The sequence below is a fragment of the Peromyscus leucopus genome, chromosome 8a (genome assembly GCF_004664715.2).
Source record: "Peromyscus leucopus breed LL Stock chromosome 8a, UCI_PerLeu_2.1, whole genome shotgun sequence".
In the NCBI taxonomy this organism is placed as follows: Eukaryota; Metazoa; Chordata; class Mammalia; order Rodentia; family Cricetidae; genus Peromyscus; species Peromyscus leucopus.
The window spans coordinates 3,656,054-3,679,693 of NC_051085.1; the positions used below are offsets into that span (position 1 = coordinate 3,656,054).

Sequence of the window (23,640 nt, forward strand, 5' to 3'; positions counted from 1 at the left end):
CGGAAACATCTCCTCACCACTCTTTTAAACGTTTTCATTAAAAAGATAAATGTGCCCAGCCATCTGAAGTCCTATTATTGTCATTCCACAAGTTGAGATGTGTGGGGACAGTAGCCAGCCACTGGACTGGGGAGGACAGGGCCATGGGGCCTCACCACAGCCCGGGCTGGCTGAGAATCAAGCAGAGAGGTAACGACCACGTGTCTCCATTCTAAAGTGCCAAGGAACTCTTCCCCAGAGTGCTGTGAGGATCAAACAGCAACGGACAAAGAAATGGTCAGAATGTGTCAGCTGGCGCAGCCAGTGGAGGCCCCCACGGGAGTTCACGATCAGGCGGGTCAGGGGACTGAGGGCTGAGACGTGACAGGAGACCCTGGTGAGGTGACTCACCCTCCCCAAGCTGCACCTTCCTGTCTACAAAATGGGGCGCTGCTCCTCCACACCTGCCCATCCAGCTCTTCCTCCAGGTCTCTCTGTCTGGTGGCATCTGCTATTTCTCTGTGAGTCACAACGCCCCTGTTTATAAGGCTGCTCCTGTTCCTAGTGGGCGTGAAAACAAATTGGGTTGAACAGGTTAGTTCACTGACGCCAGCCTTGAGGCTGAGAATGCTACACTTGCCTTTGTGTCTGCCCAGCTAACAAATTCACAAGCCACCCGAGAGGAGCCTGCTGCGACAGGCCTGTGGCCTCTCTCTGCAGACTAGAATACTAACTAGTGCGAACCAAGCACGTCGGCACAGCTCACCCATGGACTGCACTGCCTGTGGCAACACCCTGACACAGAGCACAGGCTTTCTCTCAGTAAGGAACCTCTTATTTCAGACTATCTTAACACCATCATAAATATTAATCCTATTTCAGGAAAGATGGCTTAAACTGACAAATTCATTCAAAGATGAAGCCCAACTGGTGATATTAATCCAAATTATCTCATGACTTGAAAAACAGAGACACCAAGCAACTATTATTTAATTCCAATTATGTTAAAACAAAATCCTGCAACTTTCAATAAGATGTAACAGGCTCTCTTGTTGCCATGGCAATGTCTATGCTTGGCCACACTTCCTAGTGGCAGAAATGCCAGATACAATCAACCTGTGTGAGAGACAAGAGAGAGGCGGAGCATCTTGGACATCACTGTCAGGGAGCTGCAGTCAGAAGACAGCATGGCAAGTTCCCCTTACGATGCAGCAATACTGAGCAGGCAGCGGAGGGGGCGCAGTTCACACAGGTGGACAGCGTTACGTCCACTCACACATGCTGGCTAGCTTGACCTCTCTCTTCCATCTCACAATTACACATGAACACTTGAAACACGGCAAACGAAGAACAGGAGAGTCATATGAGCTGTCTGGATTATGAGCTACCAAACCAAACTACGGGACTGAACTTTCCCCAGGCAATCGCAACGCCTTTTTCCCTTGAAGTGACAGTCTGAAGCAGGATATGGATTCTTTGCGGTAGAGTACAGATCCTGCTGGGAATCTGGCATCGTGACATGTATAAAATAGAGCACAATGTAAGACGTGAGAGAGGCAATAATTTCATTCACACAGCTCATTCAGAGTTTCTCTTCACTTTTTTGTGAACTGCGTTTCTGGGGTGTGATGCTCACAGCGTTCCACAGCATCCCGGCAAGGCCTTTAGAAAAGATGTCCCCACAGTGCTGCGCGAGGTCAGACAAGACCTACAAGACCATCGCAACTACTCCCTCGTGACAGGAGTAGCAGAATCCCAGAACCCAGGGAGGCCACAGCCTCTCCATCTACCTGTCTGCAGGATGACCACACAGGTGTCACCTGGGAATGTGTTCAAATGTGCCCCCCCAAGCTGCACTGCGGCGTCAGGAGTTGTCCCCCGATGCCACGTGGTCCACGGGAATATGTAAAAATCAATGACCTAGGATTGGGAAGTAGTTGGTACCGGGTTCCCTTGACATCCACGGAGCCCTGAGTTTATCCCTAGCATTGTATAAAAATCAGGTGGAGTGGCACTCATCTATAACACCAGAACTTGGAAGGCGTGGGAGGTAGAGGCAGGAGGAGGAGGTTCAAGGCCAGCCTGGGACATCTGTCTCAAAAAAGAATGTAAGAAAGGAATGAATATTCGGTAACAGAGACGGAGCAGGGAGCCCACAAACTAAGAGACTGGGCACACACGCATACACCTGTTGGTTGGCACGGTAACTCTCTGGCTGGCTCAGATCCACCAATCACAAAGCACAAGAAGTCATTTGAAACTCGGCCTGTTTGAAAACGGCGACCTCCCTGTCTCTGAAAGCTGTTCACACTATATATCAGGACACTTGGACAATGACAGCCCAGCAGAACCAAGTTTCTGAGAAGCAGAGAGGGAGGAGGAACACGGCTTCACTCTGGTTAGACTCAGGGCCTGGCCAACACTCGGAATGATCTACAGGCTCACCTGACCTGGCCTCCACGGGCCAGCCATCCCATCAAGACCTACAGGGACGATCTTGAGCTCTCCATCTTGCCTTGGCCCAGTTGCTTAAATCCCTTTGCCAGGTCAGGCGACAGCTGAGATTATGTCCTGTCTCCTTGGCAGTTGGCCTCCAACAAATCCCATCCCCTTTATCTTTCCAAAGACCTGGCGCTGTAATGTTAGGTTTTATGCCCATGGGGTAGCAGCTTTTGCTGAGGGTCAATTTGACCTAACAAGTGTGGGTTTTATAGTTAGGGCGGATCCCTAAATCTGGATCCCAGCACCCATGGCTACGGAACCAAGGCAAGCGAAGCACTGAATCCTGACAACTTCCGCATCTGTAGTTAACTGTCACCGAGATAGATCAGGACACTGCCACAGTACCTGGTCTTCCACTCTCGCCAGCCCTTCGGCACAGCAGGAGGATGCTATGGCCTGCCAACAGGGTTGGTACAGGCTAAGTGGGATCCACTGTCACGAGAACACGCACCTGTCACTCTGGGGTGGAGCTTCAGGACTCACAGAGTGCCTGTGGTACTGAGGTTCCCCCCTGCCACAGCCATGGCACCTGCTCTACAAGTGCTCTCCCTGGCCAGGTCCTGGCATAGGGAGGGCCAGGCACCAGCAACGCCCAGCCTCTCGAGAGTCTCGTTTGACACTCTAAATTAAGCTGCACTGGAATAAAACACAGCCATCTTTAATTTCTCATGTGTGTTACCCTTGAAGTCCCCTTCAGGTCTGCGGCACATGTCTATCTAGACTTTGGTTTGGAAGCTTCTATCTGAAGGAGTCGAAGCTGTGCATAGCATACTGACTTTTGAGTTAAGAACACCTTAAACAGCTCCCTCTGTGTTTTCTCCCATTTCTGATGAGCAGAGGAGGTCTCAGGAAAAGAGGCCCTCCCTAGGCTAGAAAGAAGCAGCATTCTTTATCAAGGACAGGACGTTGGGTCGGGATTCTGTGCAAACCTCATGTAGATATGTTGAACTCTCCCCCTGATGGGGCTGCTTGGCCACCCTCCCTATCTCTGTTCCAATGGGTACATACAAGCATCTACCTGCTTCTTTGGGTCTTCCCATGCCACCTGACATTTCTATGATTCATGTGCATGTTTTTCTTTGTTAATCTGTCTTGTGTCAATTTCGTTCTCAGGCCAACCCAGAAGAAAACCATAGAAGGGAAGAGGTGAAATTCTGCTTCTCCCAGATGCCAATTATTGTGGCTTGTAAATTTCAACCTCTTCTCATTGTGCAATATTTAGAATGTTAATCCAGCTCATGTAAAAATCTGCCTGGTTTTATGCAGTTTCATATTAACTGATCCAAAGCTCTCCTACTTTCAAATTGATTCTTCAGTTTCAATCAATGAATTCTTAAAATAATTTAGTCTCTTTCATTTTAGTAACTTTGAACACCTGTGTGACTTATGTCGTTTATAATGGTATAAATCACACAGGAGAATCCTGAGAATTTACTTGTTAGTGGTGTGTGGACGTAACTCCCACAGGTGCTGAGTGTTCTTCAAGAACACCCTGATGCCTGCTCACTTTTTAAGTCTCAGGTGCACACTGGGATGAGCAGCCAGCAGCTGGCTGCTCATAAACTCCCACACTGCCACATCTGTCTTTCACCAGAGCCCAAACCATGAGAAGCACAATGCCAAGCAGCCACCCAAGCCCACGGACCCTTGCACACCATGCCAGTGGGCCAGAATGTAAGTGAACAGTTCCAGAAGCAGAAACAAGGGCGCTGAGGCTGGACTTTGGACAACATCAAACACAGGGGCAGTAACTCCTCTAGGCCACCAAGTAGTGACTTGCATAGTAACGTATCTGATGACAGTGTTCTGGTGACATCTGTCAGTGTGGAGGGGACTCACGGAGAGAAGAGGTGCTGGACGAGCTCCGCAGAAAGTGGTGGAGGCCGTCCTCGCCGTCACTGGAGCTGGTGATGCTGTTCCTCATCTCCAGCATGGTGATCTGTGTGCACAGGCTCATCTGCGGCTCCAGCTTCTTCACTTTCTGCAAAGCAGAGTTAGCAGACGCCTGAGGTTTACAGCGGTGACTCAGACATCCCTGCACGGGGATCTAAGTTAGTGCTAAAACGAAAAGGTAGTAAGTGCTCTGGAAATGTCTGCTGTGGTTATTACTAGCTGTCCCTTTAACTACATTATTCTAAAATTATAAATATGAATTCTACTCAGTAATCTGAAATAGTAAGCACAACTGTTTCTCTTTTGCGGTGCTAAGGCTCAAACCCAAGGCCTCGCGCATAGCAGGCCAGCCCTCTCTGGCTGTGCCTCAGCCCCAGGCCTGACTTACAGTGGGAAGCACCTGGACAGGGAACCTAAGAGGAACACCATATCCAGTGTTCCCGGCAGGCAGTCCGGGTCACAGGAGAATGTTTTAAAAGTTCTCATCTGCAATTGTTTTAACTTCCTTCTAAACAAATGCAGAAAACTATGCTGCCTAGAGCTCTGGAAGTCCGTTTTCTCTGGTCTCCAGATTCCTGGGAGATGCAGAGGGAACCAAGGCCAAATGCCAACTCTTAGTCTTACTTCTTGCAGTCCTGCCCTCTCCCTCCCATCCTCCTTCATCCGCACAGCAGACTTCTGGGAAGGACAGTACTCCATCCCATAAATGTGCTCCTTCACAGTCAGGCCAAGCTCCGGCAATGGCAATAATTATAACATACTTCCTTGCCTTCAAGAAAGGACTTGCTAAAGAGTCTCTCTATTACAAATATCCCCTCTGAAGTTTTGAATACTTAGTGAAAATTCAGGAAAACACACATATTTATTTAACCAAAAGAATCAAAAAGGCACTTACTTTATCATTTAAGGTAGGATCATTCAGTGAGTAGAGTTTATTTGTTATGTCTTTTCCTATAAGATATCTAAAAATTTCGTACAGAAAAGGCTCTGACTCCAGGAAGTAAGTCAGTCTTTCTCTGGACCAGCATAAAAACCTGCAGTTATCATCTGCAACAATGGTGACCTGTGGAAGAAGCAGACACAGTCATAGATATACTTATCAAATTAGTTATAACCTAACACACTGTATAGAATTATGTTTAAAGACACAAAATCAGTAGACTAAATCCAGGCAACTTCTCTGAATTTTACTGCTTTGGTTTGTGTGGTCTCAGGATGAAAGAATGGCCACTGTGTCAATACTGCTGTAGATGATGCGATGGGAGATACTAATTATGGTAAAATATGTCTTTACCCATTGTTGTTTACAATGAAGTTTAAAGATAGACCTTCATACAAGTGAACTCAGGAGAGAAAGAGAGCGTGTGTGAATGCCTGTGTGTCTGGCTCCAGGACTCAAACCTGTAACCGTTCTACACTGAGCTGCCTGTCATTGAGCTACACCACCAGCACCTAAGATTAGACCTGGAAAGCAAATTTCCTAGGAAAACCTTTTACCCAGATGACTCAGAAATACATATACACCGAGAAAGACTCAAAGGCTCAGGCTGATGAGAACGGCTGGTGATCGACCTTCTGCCCTGGGTTTCGAGGCTGGCTCCAAGGTAGCCTACTGAGCTAGGTGCTCAAACTAGGCCAGAGCTGAGAAACCATACCCTCCCGTGGAAGCAGTGCAACATGGGAAAGCAGGGGCGCTCACTGTCACGGCGCTAGAGCTCAATCGCCCCTCCCATCCCCTTCTCCATGCTCAGGGGCGCTCACTGTCATGGCGCTAGAGCTCGAGCGACCCTCCCATCCCATCCCCTTCTCCATGCTCAGGGGCGCTCACTGTCACGGAGCTCAAGCGACCCTCCCATCCCCTTCTCCGTGCTCAGGGGCGCTCACTGTCACGGCGCTAGAGCTCAATCGCCCCTCCCATCCCCTTCTCCATGCTCAGGGGCGCTCACTGTCATGGCGCTAGAGCTCGAGCGACCCTCCCATCCCATCCCCTTCTCCATGCTCAGGGGCGCTCACTGTCACGGAGCTCAAGCGACCCTCCCATCCCCTTCTCCGTGCTCAGGGGTGCTCACTGTCACGGCGCTAGAGCTCGAGCGACCCTCCCATCCCCTTCTCCGTGCTCAGGGGTGCTCACTGTCACGGCGCTAGAGCTCCAGCGACCCTCCCATCCCCTTCTCCGTGCTATCAGGGCTCAGGATCTCCTCCTACCAGGCAACTGCTCTTCAGCACTCAGAATGCTGTCACTTCCCTCATGATGACACTCATATCCCAAAGGCCCAACTCCTCCCCGACACACACGTGCGGACGCCTGAGCACACTGACGGAAGAGACCAGGTGTGTTCAGGTCCGATGCCTGGCTTCATCACAGAGTGGCGGTCTACCCACACTCACAAGAAGTAGTTGGCGAAGGCAGCCACCGGCGTCAGTAAAGTCCATTTTACATCCTCAGCACTAGACCAGCGCTTGTCCTCGCTGGAGACTGGTAAAAGCTAACTAAACTGACATGAAGTCTTATCTGGGCCTCAGAACAAACAGTTCCAAAGAGCTTTCTTTTCAGAAGTCAAGGGAGGATTTACGTCTACCAAGAGAAAAAAAAAGAAAGAAGGAAAGAAAAACCCCAGCTTCCTGGTTCCCTTATACCAACAGGCTGAAGCTGGCACTTTGGAAAATTAGAATAATTAGTTAGTTCCAAAAGTGGGCCAATGCTCCCAGAAAAATAAGTTTGCATTTATTACATCAGAAGAGGCTTCGTGAAAACCAAGAACATCTGGAATTAAGAAATGCAGATTTTGGCCAGGTGGTGGTGGCGCACGCCTTTAATCCCAGCACTTGGGAGGCAGAGGCAGGCAGATCTCTGTGAGTTGGAGGCCAGCCTGGGCTACCAAGTGAGTTCCAGGAAAGGCGCAAAGCTACACAGAGAAACCCTGTCTCAAAAAACCAAAAAAAAAAAAAAAAAAAAAAGAAAAGAAAAAAAAAGAAAAAGAAATGCAGATTTTGAGTCCACAAAACACCAAGTGACACTCTTCCTCGGTGTACACTATGACGAACGAACTTCCTGCCAAACACCACCCAAGACACTGAAGGTACGACCACCAATAAGAAAGACAAGATCCAGGGCTGAAGAGATGGCTTAACAGTTAAGAAAGCCCGCTGCGCTTTGAAAGGATCTGGGTTCAGTTCCCATGACCCACATCTGTGACTTCAGTTTTGGGGTGTGTGATGCCCTCCTGACCGCCAGGGGTCCTCACATTGTGCATGTGCACTCACAGACACAGCCATAAAAAACCTTCTAAAAAGACAAGATCCAAGAGGGGCCAGGCATGGTATCCTGTGCCTGGAATCCTAGCACTCAAGCAGCTAAAGCAGGTTAGCAAGTTTGGAGCCAGCCTGGGCTACACAGAGAGTGCCAGGCCAGGCTGAGATCCACAGTAAGACGCTATCTAAGAAAGGGAGATGCGGGAGGCGGGGGAGGAGTGGGAGGTGGGGGAGGGGCCAGTGGTAGGACTGCTTGCCATGTAAGCATAAACACAGAGTTCAAATCCCAACGTCCACATAAAAAGCTGGGTGTGGCCCCAGATGCTGGTAACCCCAGCACTATGGAGGGCAGGAACAGGGGGATCATTGGGGCTTGTTGGCCACCAGGCTAGCTCCAGGTTAAGTGGGAGATCCTGTCCTCCAGGAACAAGGCTGAATGGCAGAGAAGTGCACACATACACAGAGAGACGCACACCTGCACACATGATCCTTATTTTAAGAATATGGCTGTCTTGCCTGTATGTATGTCTGTGCACCACGGTGCCTGGTGCCGTGGAAGCCGGAAGAGGGTGTCAGATCTCTGGAACTTGAGCTACAGACCACTGTGAGCTGCCACGTGGGTACTAGAAATTGCTTTTAACCTCAGCGCCATCTCTCCAGCCCGAAGGTGCTGTTTTCTTTAAATACCGGTTAAAATTTAATGCTCATTTATTTCACAAGAGCAGGAACACGCATTTCTAAGACCTCTCCCTCAGACTGACTTTCAGGTTTCACAGCACCATGCCATGGGACTGACGGTGGGAAAGCAGCAGCCCGAGATGGAATCAAAAGAAAAATGTTTATCAGAAATGCTCACTCAGTAAAGAGAAACCCAGACACAAAGACGACCGCGACTTTTGTAACAGTGATACCGAAGACCCTGTCAACGCTGTTAAGTGTCAGCCTGATCTGCAAGTCCCACAGCAGCAGGCACTAAGGACGGTGGGCTTCGGGACGACTCTGGCATCAGTCTGCCTGAAGCACTTGAATTAGGACAGTGTTTACCAAGTGATGATCTAGGCTGCCTTGCCGGTCTTCTCTTTTCTACTACTGTTCAATCAGCACCTGCCACAGAACAAATCTACAGAAACAACGGTCTGAGTGGTGGTACACGCCTAGAATACCAGCACTTGCAACGCTGAGGCAAGAGGACTAACACTTGTTGGAGGCCAACCTGAACCACACAGTGAGCTCAAGGCCAGCTTGGGCTACAGTAAGACGCTGTGTCAACAAACAAACAAAAAATAAGAAGGGCTGAGGGCGTAGCTCTGTGGTAGAACACTTGCCTAACATGCAAGAAGCCTGGGTTTGCTATCCAACACCGCATAATCCCAACACCCAAGAGGTAGAGGCAGGAAGATCCAAAGTCCATGGAGATCCTTGGCTACACAGAGAGTTCAAGGCCAGTCTGGGCTCCACGAAACCCGGACTCAAACAAACAAGGTCATCCAATGGACATAAGTCCGTAACAGAATGCCTCCCAGGGAAGGATGTGAATGTGCTTCAGAAAGAGGCCATATGCACGGCCCTGATGTGCAGCTACAAGAACACACAGAAACAACTACTTTTCACTGAGTATCTGCCAACAGAAATGCTCCGTAAACAGTCAAAGCACAGTCTCCCCGGGTTTATTCCGATGAAGTTGGCTCTGTGGTTGGCACAGACTCGATGGCTCGTCGTTCTTGTGCACTGGCAATCGCAAAATACCACGAACTCACAAAATACCATAGCCTGTGCCAAAGAAAGCTGGCTGGAGTGATCAAGGATGAATCCACAGCCTTCATGCAGCTAGGGTACTGCAGCTTTCCTCATGTTCTTGGAATCTTCGCATCAGTTAGGAACAATTCTAAACTACCAAAACTCAGTCCCCAAGAAGAAGGAAACTTGTTGCTAGTGGTAGTAACTTTTTTGTTAGCTTAATTACAAATGTAATTTAGAGTCCAGTGGAAAGTGAGTACATACTTATACACCTGTTCCTTGGGGATGACTCCTTCTGGAACAAAGGTTTAGTTTCCACCCCAAACTGACTCTTCTCTTCAGGATTATAAAGAGACTGAGTTGTTACATAAGACCACCTGCTCCCACACAGAAGAAAGAGTGTAACAGACCGCGGTGGACGAAGCAACTCTAAGGAGGTCAGAAGAAAGATGAGACAGACATGGTGCTGTTCTGGCTCACGGATGACACCCTGGGGCACAGACGACCCCCCACAGTACCATGGTCAGAACAGCTGGACACACACCAGCTTTCTTTTCCCATATGTCAAACATGACCAGCACAGAACAGAACTGCATCATCAGTGTCTTAAGTCAGTGTTCTATTGCCATGCCCAAGGCAACTCTTCTACTCGAGAGCACTTAACTGGGGGCTTGTTTAGTTTCAGCGGCTTAGTCCATTATCATCATGGCAGGGAGCAGACAGGCCATGGGACTGGAGCAGCAGCCGAGAGCTGTACACCCTGATCCACAAGCAGCAGGCAGAGAGAGAGAGAGAGAGAGAGAGAGAGAGAGAGAGAGAGAGAGAGAGAGAGAGAGAGAGACTCTGGGCCTGGCCTGGGCTTCTGAGACCTCACAGCCCACCCCTAGTGACACACCTCCAACAAGCCACACCTCCCAATCCTTCCCAAACAGTTCCCCTAAGTGGGGGCCAAGCATTCAAAACATGCACCTACGCGGGCCATTCTCATTGAATCCCCACAGTCAGTGAGCTTAAGCGAGTACTTCCGGCAAGTGTGCCCAACTTTAACAAATTCCAGTTACCCAGGCCTTTTATGTGAGCAGAGCGGCAGCCAGACAGGGCTGACGTGCTAATGAGGTAAAGGGAACTGCACTTTCCCTTCATGTCCGGCCTGTGGCAGCTGAGTTGAAGGGCATCCCAAACCCAGCCCAGAAGAGTCTGCAGCAAGGGACGGTGGCAGGTCCTCTTTCTTCGGTGACGACACCCTCTTCAGTGCTATTTCTCACTCGATATGCACTGTACCAAAGCAACCCTGTGCCCAGAGTATCTCCTCACTGCTATTCACCCAGAGACTTGTGTTCTTGGCTGTGCTCCTAAGAACAGCAAATACAACAGACGGCCCGGGGACTTGGGAACAACCCGGACAGCTGCGATACAATGGAGAAGAACTAAGCTGAGTAGTCAGTATCTGAACTGCTGATCCCGTGAGGAATTTCCTCTTTGAACGAAGTGGTTGGAGGGGTGTTTTTCAGCAATTCTCGGGAGGGAAAGCCAGTTTTCTGTTTTTCCTAATAGAGTTAATCAACGGTGTGTTTGGGAACATGAATTATCTACCAATGACACGATCATTCTCACAATAAAGCTGATTTTTTAAAAAGACTGCCTGTATTGTTATATTATGTGAATTCATGAATGCCAGAAGGGGGCATGGACCCTCAGGGACTGGAGTCACCGATGACTGTGAGCCACTGTGTGCTGGGAACCAACCCAGGCCTCTTGAAGAACAGCCACGCTCTGACCTCGACCCCAAACAGTAAGTTTTTAATGGAAATATTAAGAAATTTAAGTGACCAGTTTCGAAAAATGAAACAGCAAGCAAACTCACACCACAGAAATAATGGTGTTAGTGTCACGGCAAGATCAGGGCCCGGCTTTCCAGACCTCCACCTCCAGCTGTGTGCACACGAGCACTGTCCACCTCCAGCTGTGTGCACACGAGCACTGTCCACCTCCAGCTGTGTGCGCACGAGCACTGTCCACCTCCAGCTGTGCGCACACGAGCACTGTCCACCTCCAGCTGTGGGCGCACAAGCACTGTCCACCTCCAGCTGTGCATGCACAAGCACTGTCCCACCTCAGGTTGTGCTCACACAAGCACTGTCCACCTCCAGCTGTGGGCACACAAGCACTGTCCACCTCCAGCTGTGCTCACACAAGCACTGTCCCACCTCCAGTTGTGCTCACACAAGCACTGTCCACCTCCAGCTGTGGGCACACAAGCACTGTCCACCTCTAGTTGTGCACGCATAAGCACTGTCCACCTCCTGTTGTGCTCACACAAGCACTGTCCCACCTCCAGTTGTGTGCACACAAGCACTGTCCCACCTCCAGTTGTGTGCACACAAGCACTGTCCCACCTCCAGTTGTGCTCACACAAGCACTGTCCACCTCCAGTTGTGGGCACACAAGCACTGTCTACCTCCAGCTGTGCTCACACAAGCACTGTCCACCTCCAGCTGTGCTCACACCAGCACTGTCCACCTCCAGTTGTGCTTACACAGCACTGTCCACCTCCAGTTGTGCTCACACAAGCACTGTCCCACCTCCAGGTGTGCGCCAAGCACTGTCCACCTCCAGCTGTGCGCACACAAACACTGTCCACTCCAGCTGTGGGCACACAAACACTGTCCACCTCCAGCTGTGCGCACAAGCACCGTTGAAAGGTAGCTGTTGTCGTTTTGTTTTACTGAATTATACTGTGTACACTAACGTGGCTCTCCTGAAATCGTGGTCACTTTTCCATTTCACTGGATTTGAATGAGATACAAAATAGTTTTAACCTTCAAAACCAAATCCTACCTGGAACTTCTCCCCTTTGTGCATCTGGGTTGATCTGAATTCTGGGGAATCGATAAAGGCACAGGGGTAGATGTTATGCAGAAAATGTCCTCGATAGGAGACCTTCATCCTGTTAACACAAATCAAAACAGACACAGTGCTTCACAAAAGCAAAATCATTCTTTTTATCACCGAAACAGTACAGTAGTGCATCTGCACTATTTTAAATATTCTACAAGTGACAGACACAACTTGAAGCACTTCCAGAAGCACAAATATATTTAAAAATGACATGGGAAAAGCAACAGCGCACATCGTCAGTGCAGACCACGCTACCATGACTGTCACTCATGCGGTGGGAACGAACATGTAATTTCCACATTACAGACTTTCGAGGGGGAGGGAGGCTGTTAGCAACACGTTTCAAGGCAGCCACAGTGACACACATCCACAGATCCAGTTACTTAGGAGGCTGAAGCTACAGAGTCACAAGAGCCCAGGAGTCCGAGCCCTCATCTAAAACCACCACCGAATGAGCACAGTAACAATTATACCCATGCAGCATCGGCGACTCTCCATTCAGATCCTCCATACAGACTGTGAGGCTCAAAAAACAGACCACCTCTGCCACAGGCATACGCTTCTTGAATTTAATTTGAACCTACTTCAACTCTGACTCATGAACTTCAAGCAAAAGTAAACATGGTTAACAAAGCATCCACTGTAGAAAATTTTGGTATCATAGATCCAGGACCACGGTGTCTACCTCGCTTTGGCACACTGTTCCACAGCAGCCCAGACTTCGGTTGCAAAATGACCTTCACCAACACACAGCCACCGCTTCCTCCATTGGCTGGCAACATCTCTGTGTCGCATTCCTAGAGACTATAAAGGATGGAAGGCAACCTGGGGGTTCCTATTTCCATGTGACACTCACCTCCCCTTTAGGAGAATACTAAGACGATCATCAACCGAGGTTTTATCCTCTGTGGCGTATGTCTGGCCCTTTTTCAAGGTCTGGATCATACAAAACTGTCCAGTTAACCTTCTGAACAAGTCAGGAGGGACACGGAGTGGTTCAAACAGTCGGTGGTAGACACCACCCAGCTCCTTTTCGATCTTGACCTGAAAGACAGTGATGCCGAGGTCCTGGACTCTTGAGGGCGGGATACAGACATAAGAATAAACGAATCTATGGTACACACCGGTGGTTTGCTGTACGTGGTCAGTGGGGTCTTAGAGAGTTAGTAGCGGTGTAATTTATACTCTACTGGGGAAGGCTGAGAGGACTCTAATGGTCACACCTTTCTACTGATCCTGAAGCAACGTCTGAGTTTTTGGATTTTGTCAAAACACATACCTTCCCAAGATGTTTGTTTCAAAAGAAGAAATTACCTTAACTTTTAATTATGATAGTGAGAATGGAAAAACAAATTCACAAAAATAATGCATTAAGCATTTTATCTCCATGTAATTAATGCATCGAGGCAGGAAAGCCAACACTCATGGCTGCAATCACTACCTCCTATTTACATATTCCCAAGCAAAGGAAGAAAGAAGGGCAGAGCTCTGGCATGGTGGTCTCATCCCAGCCTAAGCTTCATAGCACTGAGATCCCTCTGATGAGCAAGGCTGGCTACGGACAGCAGGGCAGTGACTGTCGTAATCACCTTCTCAGAGTCTCTCAGGCGCAGGGCATGCAGCATCTGGAAGGCACCGTAATTGGGTGCATGGAAAATGGTACTGCACTGTGAATGAACTCTGTCTCAGTGAAAGCTCAATGAAACACGATGAAACCCGCAGAGCCCGAGCACAAAGCTGCTTCTACCTGATGTCACTCTGGTCTGTCCCCATTTCATTCTGATGAAGAATCATCTTTATTTATTTAAGTGATAGAGAAAAAACAAACAAACCAGGCAAAACAAGAGCCCTAGATGAGAGATGTTCTTTCTGGTGGTGCTTCAATCACGCCAGTGACTCGGGGACTGTGAACTTGGGTTTCCAGAAAAGACTCTAATATCTGAGAACTGTCATCCTCATTATTACAGTTCCTACCTCCTCTACTCCACAGCTCTAGCAGTGAGCATCCAGCATGATTTCCTCACAAATCTGTCCCATCCAGCCCACACAATATGTGTGATGAACACAGGACCTGTCACAGTCTAGTCACACACATCCATGTCCCGTCTTCCCTCTACACCTCAGCTCAAGACTCAGTTTCTTCGTGAGGTTGTCTGAATTCTCTTCTTTGGAAGCATCTGTTTGTCAAAAGTTTCTCCAAGCATCTTCAGTGTACACAGGGATACAACGGTTAGTGTGTTCCATGACACTATTGTCTCCAATTGTTTGCTGTCTCGTAAGAGAATTACTAACTCCAACATCAGATGGCTCGGCCATGCCACTGGACACTGGCTTTGGCCAATGAAATGGTAAGCAGAAGAGACACAGTTTTTTTTTTTTTTTTTTTACAGAAATGGCTTCATTACAGAAATTTCTATGAACCCAGCTGCTTTTGTTTTATCTTTAATTTTGTCTGGGTATTTGGTCTGCACTATGTGCAATCAGTGCCCGTAGAGACTAGAAGAGGGCATTAGGCCCCTTGGAATTGAGTTATAGATGGTTGTGAGCCACCATGTGGGTGCTGGGAACTAAACCCAGGTCCTCTGCAAGAGCATCCAGTGCTCTTAGCCACACACCACTTCCAGACCCTTGAGCAGATGGATGTTTTCTAACTTTTGTATGGTCCCCTCTGCTGTAAGAATGCACAGTCCCAAAAGAACTTGCTGCTTTAACAGAGACCCGGAGACATAAGATAGAGTCAGTGACGCCAGTCAACAGGTGAGGTGGGTGAGAAGAAAAGGCCACTGCTGTTCTCCTTCACTGAGATCTCATTTATCATACAGCCTAACCCAGAAAAACAACAACTGACCAATACAGACAAGCAGCCCAAACTGAGCGGCTGTGTGTGAGGAGGTTATGGAGTAGTGGAGTACCCACATGTATAACATCTGTATTTCTGTGTGGAATGTCCTATTTTCTAATAGCTTTCTACATTAAAATCAGAGCTAAGATGAGCATTACAGCCTTGGGTGACTGAATGCTTGTCCTTAGGACAGTCAGTGACCACATATGGAGTGATTTCTGTGAGCCCAGCTGCTCTCTACCTTGTTTTTTTATGTTCTTGGAGGTTATGTTTGGTTGTTGTTGTTTTGTTTTTAAGATGGAACCTCATTCACAGCTCCAAGCTAACTTCAAACTCACTATGTAGAGCAGGCTGGCCTTGAACTGTCACTCACTATGTAGAGCAGGCTAGCCTTGAACTGTCACTCACTATGTAGAGCAGGCTGGCCTTGAACTGTCACTCACTATGTAGAGCAGGCTGGCCTTGAACTGTCACTCCACCTACTCCGTAAGTGCTGGGATCACAGGGGTGTGCCGCAGCAGGCAGGCTTGCTCTATTTTTGGTTTAGGTATTAAGAAGACATTCTAAGAGAAGCCAGTGTTAAAAATAAAAATGTAAGTATTGATATTCTGGTAAATATCCACCAAAAGTGCTGATTTCTTTACATGAATATTTTAAACTCCACAAAGATAACAGCCATTATACTATGAAAATAGAACGAACTATCTGCAAATCATTAGTATGAAATGGAAGTTGCTTATCAGTAATTTTATAATTAAGCAAAGATATTTCCAAGTGATAATTGAGTATCAGCAGACCAAGAAATAATCACATAATATGCCTAAAAAGAGACAGTATTAGTCATGTGTTCATGCTCTAGCAAGTCAAAGTTCGGAAAATTCATTTGTTAAACAAATTTCACAGAGTTCAAATGCTTTTCTCTCAGGCATTTACACAGAAGGCTCAATAGTCAGAATATTCGAGAGGGACTAAGGCTGTCAGATGCTCACTTGCAAGTCTGAATGAAGTACTTTTAAAAAGCTTTCATATTTAAAGTCACTTTCTTATTAAAAAATTTTAGTAATTACCGGTCTTTTCTTGTACAAAAGATATGAAAGATGCAAAATATTGATGCCCAAGAACACCGAGTTCCAGATCATTATATCCAAGGCACATCGGTAGAGAGTGGCCCAGACTACATAAAGGGTACACCCTGTTGAGTAACAGAAGCAGGTGTTAGATACTTAAAACAGAGCCAGCCAAGAGCTTACTATAATCCTGCTCTGCCTAGAACCAAACACATCTAGAAATACGTGAGCTGAATACCACATTTTCATTCTAGTTTATTACTAAAAAGATTACCCCCATACCAGACCACACCACACCCATCCCCCCCACACCAGACCACACCACATCCATCCCCCCCACACCAGACCACACCATACCCATCCATCCCCCCACACACCAGACCACACCACACCCATCCCCCCCACACCAGACCACACCACACCCATCCCCCCCACACCAGACCACACCCATCCCCCCCCACCAGACCACACCACACCCATCCCCCCCACACCAGACCACACCACACCCATCCCCCCCACACCAGACCACACCACACCCATCCCCCCCACACCAGACCACACCACACTCATCCCCCCCCACCAGACCACACCACACCCATCCCCCCCACCAGGCCACACCACACCCATCCCCCCCACACCAGACCACACCACACCCATCCATCCCCCCACACACACACCAGACCACACCACACCCATCCATCCCCCAACACACACACCAGACCACACCACACCCATCCATCCCCCAACACACACACCAGACCACACCCATCCATCCACCACACAAACCACACCCATCCATCCCCCCCCACACACCACACCACACCCATCCCCCCCACCAGACCACACCACACCCATCCCCCCCCACCAGACCACACCACACCCATACATCCCCACCACACCACACCCATCCATCCCCACACACACACACCAGACCACACCCATCCATCCCCCCCACACCACACCACACCCATCCATCCCCCCCACACACACACCAGACCACACCCATCCATCCCACACCACACCCATCCATCCCCCCCACACCATCTTTGGGTGTCATTGGTTTTTCACTGCATTTCTTTCTGCAGGATCCCACCCGGAGTGTGGGAATTGCAGACAGCACTCTATCAACGGAGTACATGCCTAGCCCTAGATTTTCATTTGAGGTGTCTCTCTTTGTAGACCAGGCTATCCTTAACTCTATATCTTTCTGCCTCAGTCCCCCTATACACTGGGGTTACAGGCATGCACCACCACGCCCATTTGGCGGTACAATTCTTGGTAAATAACAAAGGCAACCTTATATACAAAAGAATTCTCCATTTATGGCTCTTTACTTAAGCTGGGGCTGAAGGTGAGGAAGGGAATGAACGCCACAGCTTCGGATACCAATGAAGAAACGTGTTCCAAAAGGTTCCTACAAACCTACGAGTTGGAAACGTCAGTACTGCACTTTTAATACTATAAAGTCTGAAACTCCTATCCAGGCACAGTGGCCCACAACTTTAATCCCAGCACTTGGGAGGCAGAGGCAGGTGCATCTTTTTGTGAGTTTAAGGTCAGCCTGGTCTATAGAGCGAGACCCTATTCCCCCCCACCCCCCACCCCCAGTTTGTTTTTAAACCTCATTATCTGTTAAGGAATTACATACTGCATTTTATTTTGTTTTTTCGTGATCAGTGATGAACTCAAATACTTTATTTACTTTGCTGTTTTGAGACAAGGTCTCATGTAGCCCAGGGCAGCGCTGAACCCTAGTGTGGCTGAGGTTGTCACTGAGCTTCCGATCCTACCTCCTGAGGGCCGGCATGCTCTACTGTGCCTAGTTCATGAGGTGCTGGGGACCTCACCCAGGCTTCATGTAGCCGAGGTAAGTACTGCACCAAATGAGTGATATCCCAGCCGAGAGCAAACGCCTTCCTGAAACTTTTTAGTGACCTGAATTTTCACTTCATCAAATGGTGTCTTCCTGTACCTCTTTATCCATTCTCTTGCCTTATAGAAAATATCCTTTTCTAATTTTATAGGGGAAAGTAAGCATGTAATATAGTTCTAGTTTAAAACGATCACTAAGATATGGATTTATAGATTCACGTGCACATGAGAGCTAATTTTTCACATTTAGAGTCAGACGTGCACATGCTGGACTTCATCACAGTGGAACATCTGAATAAGTCTCATCCCTCTACCTCCTGGCCTCAGTTTCCTTATGTATGGATGAAAATGCCGGGCTAAAAGATGCACTCTGGTACACTGTACTTCCAGAACCCCTGTCTTAATATTTATAATTTGGATCATGGGTTCCCTCCATCCAACAACCTGTCTCTACCTTAGTAAAGGTCACACAGCTCCAGAAATCCCAGAAGCTGACGCCTAGCTAGCCTTTCTGTCTCTTCTTGTCGCTGTCTGTACATTCAGGCACAAAAGCTAGTCTTCCTTTGTGCTACACTATAACTTCTCTCCTGCGCCCTTTACCAGGTTACTCTACGCTCACACTCAAGAGAAACCTGGTCACTTCCCCAGAGCTATCATGAGATCATGTGGGACCCTGCCTTGCATCAGCGCTGAGCCTGTCACCTCTGTCTGCCCTGAGCACGGGGTACAGGACCCGCAGTGCCCAGCTGACACCTCACACTGTGACTGCCCATCTGTTTTCACAAGTGTGGAGACTGCCTGATATATTACAAGTGTCAGAAACACACCTAGATAAATGAAGACTCAAGAGGAGGAATTACAGAATTTGTCAGTAATCACTGGATAAAACAGTAACTATTGTTTCAATATTTTGATGTGACTAAACATGCCCCATCAGTTAATAGGGCCAAAAATGTCCGTATTATATACATGCTATGTGAATGGTACACTTGGATTACTGTAAATGGGAACTAATTTTGCTCTCATATCGCTTCACTGGTTACAGCAAGTGTCTCTTCAAACCTTTAACAGTGGAGACAACATGGCTGCTCTGTGCCAGGCACTATCCTAACACACGTTTACTCAGTCCTCACAGCAACCCCAGAAGGTAGCTTTATTTTTATCTTTCTCTGATACAAGGGGGAACTGGAGTGACAGGAAATTAAAATCATTTGCTCAAGTCACACAGTTGGCAAGGCGTGGAATTGGGGCTGGAATCACACGGTCTGGCTCTGACAGCCACATGCTCGCACATGAATGGACTTTCTGACATGTAGAACCTGCACAGTCTAGAAGCGTACACCACTTACACAGTAAAGGAAGGGAGTCGATGGCTGTGTGGAGACCTATGTGCTAAGCTGGGAGACAGACTGCTGAGCGATTAGCACAGGCTTACGGTTCTTCTACGCTATAGACCTGGAAAGGACACTCTAAGCTCCCAATGCAAAGTCCACTGGACACCAGCTGCACAGTGTTATTTGAAGCCCAGGGTGCCTCACCTATAGACAACATCCCTCTAAGAAGGATCATGTGGAGGCGAAGAGTGGTTGGAATCACCAAACCAACTGCTAAACAAATGTTTGCTACATGAAACACCAGATGATGGACCTCTCTCCAGTTCTCACAAGTGGTCTCATTGGAAGGCACAGGTGTGACACTTCCCAACTCAGAGTTAAAACCTGCTAGAGTTGATTCTGCCAATGGGCTGGACTCTGTGTAATTCATGTTGAAAAGTCCTATAAAGACAAATACACAATCAGTCATAAATGGAAAGTTCATCTTATCATACCTATGACAGGTAATATGCCAAAATTATTTTTACAAATTACATGCTAGTCAACAGTTTTCCAATACTTATCAAGTACACAGGTTCAAACTCCAGCCCTGTCACAAAGAATGTCCTTTTCTGTACCTGTCATAATGACCCCCGTTTGCCTTATGTTGAAATGAAACGTCTCAGAGAGTTCAGTGTGTTTAGAAATGAATACACACATACTTGAAGAGGGTGAGAATCAGTAAGCATGAGAGACTAACACCTACATTCATAGGTCACAGCATTTACACTGGGTTAACACAATCTTCAAACCATTCACACTGGAGACGGGATCCAAGCATAGGAAAAAAACTGCAAAAAAACCAGAAACAACAACCAAAAAACCGTGGTTTCCTAAACCTTTTAAAAATGAACAGCCTTATATTTATCACTTAAAAGCTGTTGAATCATTGCCACACACCTATCATGATATGTGCACATAGTACATAACCATATACTCTACTAGCATATACACACATATAAAGAACTTAAATAGCATTCAAAGTTTCCTTTTTTCTCCAACTTAAGTCTCTATTTTCATTCCTCAAATAATTCTAGTTGATAGCATCTCACAAGTTAGAAAGTAGTAAAGGTTCATGAATATATTTGGGTATTTAATATTAAGCACCACAGCAAATACATTTCAAGTAATATACATTTTACACACATTTATATTTCACATAATATACATTTTACATACACTTATATAAAACAATACAAAGTATCACTCTGTTCTGTCCGTTATTATCTATTCTTGGTCCCTGACACACACACACACACACACACACACACACACACACACAATACCCTTCATTATTAATTACACAAATTTGGTCCTTGGCAAAAGCTATGTAGGTTTACAGAAGACATGAATTAATCTATTTCATTTTTAAAGTTAAATGAAGACCAAAAATATCTTTAAATTTAATTTAGAAATATATACATCTTTCAAAATAGAAAAACTCACATTTTTAACATAGTAAAGATTTTAAGTGGTATAATAATAGATGTGGTTTGGACATCTTGAAAGGATGCTAGACAAGTAAGGATACGAGGATCAATTCTGTATATCTTAAGATGACAAATTTATAAATATGAATGAAGTAAGTAAGTGGAAGTTTACTTTTGTGACATTTGCTCTAAACATGATGACAAGGGAGTTACATACCCACTCCAAACAGTTCACAAATAATAAGTTGACTTAAACATTGATTTTCTGCAAAAAAAAAAAAAAGAGAATTCAACTACTTTCCAAAAGTCTTAATAAAAACCTAAGCTTATTCCGATGGGGGACTAGTTCCAAGAACCTGGAAGTGTGAGTGTCGGCCGCTCCGGCCTCCTGCTTGCTATAGCCACACAATGCCTGTGGGAGGCAGGGGTGGTACATATGGATCTATACCCTTCCAAGGCCTCCATCGATACTGTCACTGAGGAAGACCTGAATGGGATGAGACTGAAACACAACACGGACAAAACACCGTTCACTCATACTTCCCTGAGGCTGAGTCAGGGTCGGTCCCACAAGCCACCTAAGCCAGAGAACGGTGCCTCCCTCCTCAACCTGTTTTCCCTTGGAACTACATGGTCTTAGTTCACTTTCAGGTTCTTGGAAGTTCTAAAAGTGGCGTTAGTTTAAATTTCTGTCCAAAGTAAATTGATGAGGAAACTATAATCTGCCTCAAAGCCAGACAATATTAAAAACCATTAAAATGTATTGCATGTGTTTATTATTTGTTGGGGGTGGTGGTGGGCGCACAAGCCAAAGGACAGCTTGCTGGAGAATCTCCCCTTCCACCACGTGGGTCCTGAGGAGACAAGGCATGCGGTCAGGCTTGCCTGCTAGTGCCTTACCGGCCGGCCGCGCTTCCTCACCAGCCCTAACAGCCAGGTTCAAACGTAGGATTACTGTAAAACATATTTTGATGCACTACACTTTATTAAAGCTATACAAATGATAGACGCAGCTGCAGGTATATAAATACACATATAAAAGTGTCTTCTTATGAAATACACCCATAAAAGTGCTTACTGTCTTAAAAATTCAGTTTTTTATGTTCAATGACTAATCTAACGGGCTTGGGCTCAATCACTACTTAATGGGTTTAAATGGCCTACACTGGTCTGCCCTTACACAGGGAATGAATGAAGAAGGCCAGATTGGTGAGCGAATCTGTGAACTGTCAGATTCATTTTTTATTGAATCAAAACATCATCTTTCTCATCAGATCCCTAGAGTCTAGTTCCTTACTTACTGTAGTAAAATCGTGCCCATCTATTGGTTTTCAAATAGGCGTCTGCAGTACTAAAAATGCTGAATGAGGAAGCTAACTTTAAACCCTGACCAAATCACAAAAATGACGACGAACAAGCAGTGAGTAAAGAGCCGTGCAAACAGACGTATTCACGGTGACTGTCACGGAGTCTCTGCGCACCTCGGGCGGCCAGCGGCGAGGCGTGGCCGGGTCTTCCCTTCGGGTTTACGGGCTCAGTCCGGCTTGGGAACGAGGGCGCGCGCGCGGGCCGGTGGCGAGGACCCGTGGCCCCCGGCCATCTGCACCCCACCCGGGGACCTGCTCACCTCGCTTTTGGAAGAGTGTCAGCGTCCCCAGCTCCGCGCCCCTGCGCTGTCCCGCCGAGGGCCCCCGGGCGCGGGCGAGCGGGCGGGCGGGCGAGCGAAGGGCGGCTGCAAGGACGGCGCGGAGTGCGGCGCGCGGCAAGTTGCTCGGCCGCTCGGGGGCCCAACTTTGCCCGCGGTGAGCCGGCGCTCGGCTCCCTCACCTGGCGTGTCCCGGCGCCGGGCGCGGGCGGCGCGCGCCGAGTTTGCGACGGCGGCGGGGAGCGGCGGCTCGACGGGCTCGCGGAGGGTCCCCGGGCGGCGCGGGCCCCGGCCAGCTCCCCGCTCGCGGCCGCTTTGACTAAAATAGGCATCGCGGCGGCCGGCTGGGGCGCACGGCGCACGCGCCGCCCGCCGGAGGTTGCCCCGCGGGCGGAGCCCCGCGCCCCGCAGACCCGCCGCCCCGGCCCGCCGCGTGCGCGCGCCCGGCTCCCGCGCTGCCTTGTTTGGGCATGAGTGGGGAGGCGCGCCCGCGCGGATCGCCCCCCGCAGGGGGCGGGCGGGCAGGGGACCGGGACAGACCCTGGTTCCCGACCCCGGAAAGCTGCCCGAGGCTCGGAGAGCTGTTGCGCCGCGACACCCGGCCGCCCAGCGGGACGCGTGGTCCCCAGGGTCCTCCCCGCCAGCCACTGGGCAGGATTTCAAAGAAGCGCGCTGAAGTGCTTGCTTGTCCGAAATGCACACGCCCGGGGTGAGGCGGGGCCTCTCTCGAGGGCCAAGCTGCGTTTGAATGTGCCACTTAGATTTGAAACCAGAAACGAAAGAAAAAAAAAAAATGGGATATGGACGTATGCTTTAATCAGTATTTATACTGGTCAACGGTTCTGGGTAAGAAATGCAGAACGATGACAGTAAATGAAAAGTCGGTGGGGTGGAGGTTCTAGGACGAATAGGAAGGTTAAATGGGCGTCCGTTTCCCACCACGTGTCCACTGTGTGACATTTTGCGCACCGGTTATTTGAGAACGAGGTCCTGAGTGATCAGAGTACAAAACAGACCACCGCTGTGTAAAGGTGCATTGTAGAGTACCCCGAGGTGCACGTTGTCCGGGCTCCCTAACCGAGAGGTGCAGCCCGCTGTTCCAGAGTGAAGTCTGCTCTAGATGGCTCTGGAGCGGTCCCCAAGGGTCTCT

The 23,640-nt window shown here is 48.2% G+C and overlaps 1 protein-coding gene across 5 annotated transcripts in view; it reads right to left on the bottom strand.

Annotated features, from left to right (window-relative positions):
• Positions 1-22,717, bottom strand: part of Bves (blood vessel epicardial substance) — a 36,201-nt gene extending 13,484 nt beyond the window's left edge. Inside the window, exons 1-9 of one of the 5 annotated variants that reach the window (XM_037200306.1) lie at positions 22,673-22,712; positions 21,063-21,110; positions 20,122-20,206; positions 19,581-19,817; positions 16,171-16,295; positions 13,118-13,305; positions 12,202-12,310; positions 5,270-5,437; positions 4,321-4,462 (exon numbers count right to left, since the gene is read on the bottom strand). In XM_037200306.1, the coding sequence (XP_037056201.1) occupies positions 4,321-4,462; positions 5,270-5,437; positions 12,202-12,310; positions 13,118-13,305; positions 16,171-16,295; positions 19,581-19,806 (958 nt within the window). In that variant the 5' untranslated portion in view covers positions 19,807-19,817; positions 20,122-20,206; positions 21,063-21,110; positions 22,673-22,712. Of the gene's footprint in view, positions 1-4,320; positions 4,463-5,269; positions 5,438-12,201; positions 12,311-13,117; positions 13,306-16,170; positions 16,296-19,580; positions 19,818-20,121; positions 20,207-21,062; positions 21,111-22,472; positions 22,572-22,672 lie in introns of those variants that run through there. The other 4 variants (XM_028861759.2, XM_028861760.2, XM_037200307.1 and 1 more) reach the window with 4 other exon arrangements.
• Between the last annotated feature and the right edge of the window lie 923 nt (positions 22,718-23,640).